At 44.5% G+C, this 10,937-nt stretch overlaps 1 protein-coding gene across 1 annotated transcript in view; it reads left to right on the top strand.

Moving 5' to 3' along the window:
* Positions 1-2,108: 2,108 nt before the first annotated feature.
* ttc39a (tetratricopeptide repeat domain 39A) overlaps positions 2,109-10,937 on the top strand; it is a gene marked incomplete at both ends in the record, with an annotated part of 28,980 nt that continues 20,151 nt past the window's right edge. The window contains 4 exons of the mRNA XM_083888694.1: positions 2,109-2,161; positions 3,460-3,510; positions 4,132-4,182; positions 4,480-4,533. Of these exons, the coding sequence (XP_083744820.1) occupies positions 2,109-2,161; positions 3,460-3,510; positions 4,132-4,182; positions 4,480-4,533 (209 nt within the window). The remainder of the gene's footprint in view (positions 2,162-3,459; positions 3,511-4,131; positions 4,183-4,479; positions 4,534-10,937) is intronic.

The raw sequence follows: 10,937 nt of genomic DNA, 5'->3' as shown, positions 1-10,937 counted from the left end.
AATAAAGGCTCCCGTCGGGCTGCCGTGCCTTCTACCTGTGAGCACCCCACCACACGCCAGTTGAACTGTGTGCAACTGAAACTGTGATTGAGGGTTTCTGAGAAGACAAAGCTGGACTGAATGCATGAGGTACATGTTCTGTGCTGATTTCACACGAACAACACTTCTCTTCCTCGTCTTTTTTCTTTTCTTTGTTCGTTTAGAGCGAGCGGCGATTTGTAGTTTCCTCTCCTCGACACAGCGCTTTCACAGCAGAGCCGCCCGTCTTCACCTGACATTCTTTTCCCACTTAAAGGCCGCAGACACATGACTGTCATCTGTACAGACCTCCTTCAATTTTACAAAGTAAGAACCACTTACATTTTTAGGCATACCCATAAAGGCTTTTTAAAACGTTAAGCTAATTGTATTTTATTTTGTATTTTCTAACATGTAATAAAATCATTATTGGGAGTTTTGACCAGAATATGTAATGCATTTAATTGAAACAGAATAAATATTAAACATGTAGTTTTGCAGTTTGTGTGTTTTGTCTTGAACAGTTCTTAAAATCCTGGATTTACAAATATTGGAGTTAAAGATTTACTTGTTTTTTTGGGTTTTTTTACCCTGCAGAGATTTGTAAACAGCTCACTGTTCTGCACCAAACTCCTTAGAGAAAATCTAATCATCTAAATGATTTTAAAACCCCACAGCATGACACTTTTCAAGTTATTGGTGAGGCAGCAGTGGATCCGACTACTCCTGTAAAATACTGTAAAGTCGCTGATTTTGCAGTAGAAAATGGGTTTTCTGTATCACACGTTCATTACAGCCCAGCTTCTGCTGGATGATACCAGCTGTCAATCACACTGGTGTCCACTCATGTGTGTCATATTTTATCTTTTCTTTTCCTCTACACTGGAACATCATTTACAAAACTGACATCATTTTCTATTGAATCGCTGAAGCAAGTGATTGAGACCATTAACTCCTCTGGAAAATATTTACTAATGTCATAAATGATAATGTGTCATGTGTAATGAGAAAAGTTCAATGGAGCATGGCCTGGAGAGCTTTCAGGGGAAAAGTCTGACCCCATTCTGACTAAGCGTATACATGCAGGAATAATCGGACTATGAATCGTATTATCCAGGTATGTAAGTCCGACTAAGACTAGCTTGAGTAAAAATCTGATTTTAAATGCACTGAATACCTCTTACACACCTGTGTACATGTGTGATGTAGTGGTTAGCACTCTTGCCTTTGTTTTAGAACAAGGGGCTTTCTGCATGTTCTCCCTGTGTGCGTTGGGTTAAATCCTGCACATTTGGGGATTAGACAAATTGGACACGGAATTGACTGTAGCTGTGAGGGTGGATGTTTTTATTTTGTCTCTGCTGTGATGGACTGATCACCTGTCCAGGCTGTGACCCCACCTTTCAGTGGTAGACGATGAGTGAAAAGTATGGAGGGCCATCTCAGTGAAAATGAAATGAATAAATAACAACATAAATAAACAGATAAATGAATAAATAAATAAAAACAGAAATAAATAAATACATAAAAACATTATTTTCAGGGGAATTTTATTTCCTAATGACACTTTGATTCATTTCAGGACACATTTATTTCCAAGCATCACATTCATTTATTTCCGGAGACTTTTATTTTTGAAGCGCCACATGTATTTCCGATCGCTACATTTACTTATTTCAGGAACACATTTATTTCCTGGCTCTTTTTTTATTTTCATTTTATTTATTGACTGACTGACTGACTGACTGACTGCTCGGAACAGGGAGGGAGTTAGGACCATGAAGCTCGAACCTGCCGCAGCTACATTCCTGTACATTTGAATGGGAAGGTCATGTGATCAAGGTAACACACCTTTGACAGCACAGGACGGAGGAGGAAGGCACGCGCCAGCAACACCGACTTCCTCAGTCTCTCCTCCTTCATTAGTGTGTGTGTGAGAGAGAGAAAGATAGATATCTACACCTCCTCCTCTTCCTCCTCCTCTTCCTCTCACTCCTCTGTCTCTCCGCATCTATGCCGGCTGTGTGACGCTGCTGTGTCCGTGGATATCCTGCTGCTGTGTCACCACAGGTCACACTGCCCACTGTGGAATGAGTTTTATCACCAACTGGAGACGAAGCGTGAAGAAAAATGACAACAAGAAGTGAGTGAGTGGAAGAATAATGCGTGTCCTGACTCTGTCCATACTTGTCTTTATCCACAGCTGTGTGTGTGTGTGTGTGTGTGTGTGTGTGTGTGTGTGTGTGTGTGTGTGTGTGTGTGTGTGTGTGTGTGTGTGTGTGTGTGTGTGTGTGTGTGTGTGTGTGTGTTCATCTCATCTCCCAGGTGATGAAGAGTTTTTTGTCTTCATCTCTCACACACACACACACACACACACTGATGCAACCACCCTATCTGTCTAATTGTATTATTTGAAAAAATGTGTGATGCTTCCTGCTTCTGTGATTGTGTTGCCTTTAACTCTATTGAAGTGTGTCCAGCAGCAGCAGCAGCCTGTCAGACAGCATTACACACACACACACACACACACACACACACACACACACACATATGTGGTTCAGCAGGATTACAGTGATGTGGCACTGGCAGCTTTTTCCAACAACACACACTTTCACTTTACTGATGAAGATGAAGACGGAAGATGTGTTACAAAGTTGACCCACTTTGGGATTTTGTTTTCATTTAATAATGCTCAACAGATGTTCCCACTTATAGGCCATTGTATGTGGATGCATGAATAACAGGGATGTTCAAGGCATCTTGTGCCATAAAACACAGGAGGCCGATATTTAATTTAACATCTAAAAATCTATTTTAAAGGGACTGTTCAGTTCAGTTAATGAATGACTTAGACAAATCTGTCTCTCCCGATGCGTTGAACCATATCAGATGTCTCATCTATCTGGATTATTTAAATGTTTGATTTGATCATACCACCCACGCTCATTAAACATGAGTCATTAAAGCTTATGTTTGAGTTGAGACTCCAAGTCACCAAAGTCATCAAGTCTCCATCACTCGGGTCAGAGTCGCGGTCGTTTACGATGATTTGATGTAAAACTCATTATTGTAATAATAATCATAGTAATTATGCTGCCCTTTGGACAATAAAGACAGTAAAGAAGAACCGTAGTGAACAGTAAACAAACATTTCAACACCAGGATGTGGAAAAATATAAAATATGCGACAGTATGGACAGTGTTTAAGCCAAATATTTAAAACATGGACAGAGTGAAGAGTGTCAGTTTTCATCTCTCTGGTGTGTTATATCTATCTAATACACATATAATACTTATCATTTTATTTGTGCCTGTATATCAAATGTCTCCCAATCTGTGCTGATCATTGTTACATCTCCATGTCAGACTTAAAGTGTCCTTACCAACGAGTTCCTCTCACCATCATGAGACCCTGACCTCTGACCTCTGACCTCTTTACAGTGTCACTGGGGAGGGACAAGACATCCCTGACAGCCCGGACTCCTTGAGCCAGTACGTGAACCTTACACACACACACACACACACACACACACACACACACATATTCTTACAGTAAGGTACAGTCAGCATAGACCAGGGGTCACAAACTTCTTTTGGGCCAGTCAAGTGAAAAAAAAAAAATAATAATAATACATATACATATATATATATATATATATATTTTTTTTTTAATGTATATATATATATATACATATGTAAATATGTATATATACATTCCTTTATATATATATATGTTTATTTTTATATATTTATGATGATATTTCACGTAATTTCAAAATAAAAGTGTTTCTTTTGATATGGAACGATAAATAATTCACACTATAAACATATTTATAACGCTAAATGAATCCAGTAATAAAAAAAATAATACTTTTATATTAATTAAGTTATGTTTGAGACATACGAGCGAGCACCGGTGTGACAGACAGCTGGTGTCAAAATGGCATCCAAACTGTAAATCTCAAGGCCTTGAGAGGGAGTTCAGATTCCTCAGGGTGACGTCACGATTCAACTCGGCGTCAGATATTTTAATTTAAAGGTCCAGTGTGTAAGAATGACTGACAGATAAGATTGTATCGCATCAGACACAGACTGACTTTGACTTCTTTCCAGGTTATCGGTCATAAATAGTCCAGACCTGGATCCAATTCTCACAGACTTCAGGTGAGTCGTTAAAAAAACCAAACAAATCAACTATAAATACATCATTCTTGTTCTCAAAGTTTTGACATAAAAATAACATTTGAAACCTGTACTTTCTGTAAAACTTGTGCTTCCAGCTGACACATGGGAGTGTCCTCACACACATTGTGTCACCATGGTTCTCATGATCATGTTCCACCAACAAAAGCTCTCCTTTCAGCTGTTTTTTTTTTTTTTTTTTATTATTATTATTATTATTTATCCCTGGAGATGGGCGTCTTTCCTCTCCACAGCCTTCATCTTGATCCTCTGTTTCAGGTTACAGCTCCCGAACGACAACGATGCTCTGGAGTCAACAAATCCATCCAACGGGTAAGAATGGAGAGTGAAAGCCCAGTGATTTTTCTGTTACATAACCCCACTGATCTGTGAGTCTGTGTGGTTTCTCCACATTTGAGTGACATGTTGGTAAAAGGTCATCAGAAGGTCAGCGTCTCCCTGTCGTTCACCGTATTAATAATTCAGGCAGAGGAAGAGGAGGGAAAATACCATGTCCCTACTCTGCTCTGTCAACTTATGACTGGATGAGTGTTCACACAAAGCTGCTGTCCCTTATTCAGTTGTCTGATGGTACATTTTTATTTCAAGGCATGTGACACATTCACGTGGACGCCTGTGGAGGAGGGGATTTGAATCTAAGATGGAGAGTGTAAAGGGAAAAGATAAATAAGCAAAAAAACAAGGTTAAAGTTGCCACTTTTCTGTTCAAATCCTCAGTAGATTAATCATTTAACACAGGGATAGTTAAGTGTGGTTTAAGTGAGGTGATAAGTGGGCTAGTGATTAATATCTACAACTATGAAATGGGACACGCCTCCAAAAACATGACATCTGCTGTCTAATGTCACATGTTTTTTTCTTGAGATTCATTAAAAAGAAGACATGCAGTTGTCTTTCTGTTGGGGCCCATGGTTGGTGTAGTGGTTAGCACTCTTGCCTTTGCAGCAAGAAGACCCGGATTCCTAGGTTCGAACTACGGAACAAGGGCCTTTCTGCAAGGAGTTTGCATGTTCTCCCCTTGTGTGCGTGGGTTTTCTCTGGGTTCTCCGGCTTCCTCCCACAGTCCAAAAACATGCGATATGGCGATTAGGGGAATTGGTCACTCTAAATTGACTGTAGGTGTGAGAGTGTGAGTGAATGGTTGTTTGTCTCTATATGAGGCCCTGCGATGGACTGGTGAACTGTCCAGGGTGAACCCCGCCTTTTGCCCTATGTCAGCTGAGATAGGCACAGCACCGCCCGCAATCCTGCAGTGGAGGATAAAGCGGTAAATGATGGATGGATGTCTTTCTGTTGTTATATAGGTCTTGTAGGCTATAGACATTATCATCGACCAGTTAATGGTATATATAACTAGATTTGTGCCAGTCTGACATGCCGCATTGAATTGGTGTGAATGAGAAGTTGAAATGACGTGTTCAAGTGTGGGATTGAATGTCTGATCGTTGGAAAAGAAGTTGCGAATTACTGCAAAAATAAGGGACGTAAGAAAGTAGGAAATAATACATTATATCTGTCCAGATTTTTATCAGCTGCTTCTTACAGCTCAATAAACTACCCTCTGGAAAGGGCGACCAGAACAAGTATGGCGGACAACTCGAGTGTCTTTAAGAGGTTTTATTCTAAACACAACTCAATACACTACTTAATAGGTTGTAAACCGGCAAAGCATACAGGTTCTGATGATCAGTTACAGATGAAAACACACAAATAAGGGGTTGGTTATATATGAGAAGCGCCTTGGATGTTAAGGCTTTGATTGCGATTGCTTTGATGACGATCCCACTCTGATTCCGTACAGAATGCGCTGAATAACTGCTAGAAAGTTCTACACCTCCCACTTGGCTTCCTGGTTCTTGAACCCAAGTAAGCCACAACAACAATCCAAACAGTTTTAGAGATTACAGATTACAGTTAATCCATCAATGATAATAATTAAGACTTAAGCAGATGTAACATTTACCTAAAGCACATAAAGTCACGTCCTTAAACAGGAACGCGCTACCTACGTCAACGCATTACACATTTCACACGATGTGCGTAATTAAAGGTTTGTTCCCTAAACAAAGTACATTGATTACATGTCAATCAGTCCAGAATGAATAAGTGTCCTCACGGTATCCTGGGGGGGGGGGGGGGGGTCTTGATCCTTAACCGAAACACCCCACGGACAGTAGGAGGGGGGGTCTTGATCCACAACCGAAACACTCCACCGATTGGTGGAGGGGTAGGTCGGGTATTCTGCAGCGATAGTTTACTCCTGCTCCTCCACTGGTAGTAGGACTACCGGCGGCCTGACATCCCTGTGGAGGATGGCGAAGGGGCAACTTTCCACCCCCTGGCCCCTCTCGCAATGCCCGCCAGAGACTGGACAACTTTGGCAAGTTCTTACTTTCGAGTCTCGTACCACGCCTTTTGCTTCGGGATATACTTCTACGACTCGCTCTAGCCTGAATTGGTCCCTCAATGCATTCTGGTCGGCCAACCACACCAAGCCTCCAATTGCCATTTCTAGTAAGTGTATGCCACTTCCGCCGGGCGAAAAGGCTCGGGCCCTCCGGCTGGCTCCACCGCTTCCAGAACTCATTGACTTCAATTTGAATCGCCCTCAGTCTTACGACAGGGTAGGTTGGGTACTCGAATCCTTGAGTGTCCCCGCTAGGCCCAGAACGGCCAAGCAGGAGTGTGTTAGGGGTGATAACCCCGATTAGTTCGTCCCGCACCTGAGCCCTGGCACCGACGGGCCTCTTGTTAGGTAGGCTGGCTGCTATGTAGGGAAGGGCTTTGAACTCTAGCGCTGTCAGTTTGCCCTCCTCACCAATGTTACTCAGTGCTCTTTTGAGCGCGCGGACTGCTGCTTCAGCTGCTCCGTTCCGGTGTAGAGAGTCTGCTGGGTGAGACACCCAAGTCCAATCGGTTCCTGTGGCTGCCGCCTTTGCCTGGATCTGGTCCTTATCGACATTATTTAGAAACCTATAAAGTTCCTTCAGCACTGGCCTGATGCCTACAAAATTCCCTTGATCTAACCAAAGCTTCCTTGGGTGGCCCCTGAGAGCTGCGAAGTGCTGGTACGTCTTCAAGGACCCTTCTGTCGACGAGTCTTCTACGATGTCAGCGTGAATTGCTTTTGATGCCGTACAGCTGAACACTACACCTAACACTTTCATCTTCTTCTTTCTCCGTCTGACAGTGTCTCTGATAGCGTAGGGCCCGAAGAGGTTAAGTGCCATTAACTCAAAGGGTGAGGCAACGCCCTCATGGTTAATTGAGGTGTTGTTGGGGGCCAAGGGCACTCCGGGGGGCACGCCGGGCTCTCCCTGGCTGAAACTCTGGACTCTGCCGTAGCACCACAGCAATCCTGAGGCCTCGTCCTTGCTGACAACGAGCCAGTTAAGCGTTGTTACAGGGAATGGGACTCCCTGTTGAGTGGCCAGGCACAGGTCTAGGAATTCAACTTTGAGTTCTTTCACTGTCAGTGTTGCCTCCCACTTTGCTGGAATAGGGGCTCTCAGTGTATGAGCCAACCACTTCTCCGCTAGTGGGGGTCCATCTGGAAACATCACGTGGTGGATGATTCTAACCCTGTACCACCTGCCTCTATCCCAGGGGTTGTTCCGCCCGGCAATCTGGCTCAGTAGGACACAACGAGGTTTCCGGAGTCCTGGTGTCTCTATTTCCACTTCTTCTTCAGTGGGGTCAATTCCAGTTCCCTTCTTCTCCCCTTTCTTAGAGGAGTTAATAGGGGCCATCATTAAGGGAAACAATCCTTTTTGCACGAGGTTGTTGTCTTCTCCCCTTAGTTGATTGGATGGCACCAGAGTCTGGGTTGGTTTTGTCTCGTCCTTCCTCCCACTTTGACCAAACTGGACCCAGGGTTTAAGGTAAAAAAACCCTCCTTTCAGGGTCTTTTGCACTGCTTTCAGGATCTCATCTCGGTGCTGTAGGTTGTTGTGGGAGGTGTTTTCCTCTATCACTCCTTTTTCCTCTTTGGTGTCAGTGAACTGGGGTAACTTTGCGGTCTCGCTCATAGTTACCTGTGCGATGTATACAGTGGGCTTGTCTCCCATGTTCACTTTCACTGTAGTGTGGTCCTCAATCTCATCAGACGGCGAGTCTCGCCACAAGAATTGATGCATGTAGACTTCTTGTTCTTCCGGCCACATTGAATTGTGCATCTTGGAGATGTCACCCTCCCTGAATCTGAGGAGAACTGCTCTAATGGGGTTGAGGGCATCTGGGTATTTCTCAGCAGAGGCCACCATCTCGTCAGCGGCCTTCTCTGTATCTGGACCTGGGTCCTTCTCAGTAGAGGCCATCATCTCGTCAGTGGCCTTCTCAGCATCTGAGCATGGGTCTTTCTCAGTAGAGGCCATCATCTCGTCAGTGGCCTTCTCAGCATCTGAGCCTGGAGGCCTTACATGTCCCAGGGAATTATCATCATCGACGTCCAGGGTGGGTTTAGACGATTCGGTCCCCATCTCTGGCCCGGAATCCTCATCCACCTCTGGCTTGGCGTCATCTTTAGTCTCTGCCTTGGCGTCATCTTCAGTCTCTGCCTTAACCTCTAGTTCAGGCTCTGTCTTGACCCCAGGCTCCGGTTCTGGTTCTACCTTGGCCTCTGGTTTTGGCTTTGGTTCAGGCCCTGCCCTAGGGTCAGTTGCAGTTTCACACGCTGGCTCAGTTTCGGCCTTTGCAGCTTTGCACGCTGGTTCAGTCTCAGCCTCGGCCCGAGCAAAGCTGTCCTCACTCGGTGCGGGCTCAGATTCCGCACAAGCATCTGCGTCAGTTACATCTTCTGACTCGTGCCCTTCCACTGATGTCGTTGCTGCGGCTTCTGTCGCTGCTTTTGCTGTTGTTCGGACTTCCTCACTGCCTTTTTCTCTCGTCTTCCCTGTGGAGTTCGCCTGTGCTTCCATATTTGCCCATTCTTTCTTCCAACGCCAATAGTCTCTTCCTCTCCCGTTGAACTTTGGTAATGTTACCTGGGTGTATTTAACGTTGGATTGGGTACACATCGAGCTGGTTTCCCCCCTGGTGTTTGTACCGAAAAGCCCCCCACTACTGTGTTCCACACCAGGGTCTACAAAGGGTCTTGGTGATCTTGGTGTGCTGGTGAGGATCGGAGGGTGGGTTGCACTTTGTGCTTGCTCTATGTCAAGGTCAAACGTGGTTAAGGGTTTGCTGTTAGTGTCTTGTTCTACACTAAAGGCAGTTGGTAGGGCCCGTTGGTATATGGTGATTTCACTGTCACGATCTTCGTCTTTGTCCCATTGATGTTTCCATTTTTTCATCAGGTCTTCCTTGTCTTCTTTTAATGACGAAAGGAATCTCCATTTCTTTTTTCCATGTGGTTGGTAGTCTTTCCAGGTACTCACGGCGTTTCTGATTTCATCGAGTTTTTGGTCAAGTTTGGTACTTTGGTGCTCCTGCTGTGCCCGCAGTATTGTTTTGTCTCTACTGAGTGCTTCAGTCTTGTCAAAAGTTGATTTAAACTCCGTAATGAAAGCGTCTATGTCAGGTTCTGCTTGCGTAAACCACAGTGTTTCTATGGTAGTATGGTACTCTCGTATGGTGGCGTTTTTCTTTGCTAGGGCGTTGCCCTGTCGCCTCTTGAACTCGTCCTCATCCATTGAGTCTTCCATCTTCTCTAGTGTCGCGGCATATTTAAAGCTTGCGCTAAGGAAGTTTTTGTAATCGGTGAGCAGCGTTTCTATGCTTCTTTCGACCGGTTCATTCCCTGGTAAACTGGTCGTGGCGATGAGAAGGTCCATGTTTGCTGTGAGGACGTCTCTCGCTCTGGACCACTCCTGTTCTCGGTCCTCCAATCCTAGTTCGTTGTTAGCCATCTTACTTTCCTCTTGGTTCACGATCAGTTTAACTGAAAAGATCAAAGGCGGTTAGCAGTTGGGCCTCGGTAACAACGATAAACGATACAGCCGCCCTGCGACGTCGATTCTTTGATGTCGTAGTAGCAGTCTCAGCAGCGTTGGCTGGTTTCCTTTGACGGCCAAGCGTTGACTCTTTGGTGGTTTGTTCGGTAACTATTGGCTCCTTTACCAGTAGTTGACACAGCTCCGCTTTACTTGCAGCTGCGGTACTTCTTTTGCCTTCAACGGCCCCGTTAGCTCGTCCTCGGCTGCTCCGTCGCGGTGGCTGCTTTAGCCCTTTGACGGCCCCGTTGGCTCTAAGCTTTTTGCCTGTTGTGGTGGCGTTTTTGGTGGTCCCGACGATGTTCTTCAACGACGGGCGTTCCCCGCTCGGCACCGTGTTCTTCGACAACGATCCCGACAACGGTTTACAACTGTCCAGATTTTTATCGGCTGCTTCTTACAGCTCAATAAACTACCCTCTGGAAAGGGCGACCAGAACAAGTATGGCGGACAACTCGAGTGTCTTTAAGAGGTTTTATTCTAAACACAACTCAATACACTACTTAATAGGTTGTAAACCGGCAAAGCATACAGGTTCTGATGATCAGTTACAGATGAAAACACACAAATAAGGGGTTGGTTATATATAAGAAGCGCCTTGGATGTTAAGGCTTTGATTGCGATTGCTTTGATGACGATCCCACTCTGATTCCGTACAGAATGCGCTGAATAACTGCTAGAAAGTTCTACAATATCCAAAAACGTGAATGCATCCATTAGGGCTGTGATGATAAATCACAAAAATTAAATAGGAGGAAGACACGATACAGCACTCCTGCACAAAAC

The sequence above is a fragment of the Microchirus variegatus genome, assembly GCF_963457635.1.
Source record: "Microchirus variegatus genome assembly, chromosome: 4".
Classification (NCBI taxonomy): domain Eukaryota; kingdom Metazoa; phylum Chordata; class Actinopteri; order Pleuronectiformes; family Soleidae; genus Microchirus; species Microchirus variegatus.
The sequence above is the reverse complement of the archived record's forward strand: the minus strand, read 5'-3'. Positions and strand labels throughout refer to the sequence as shown.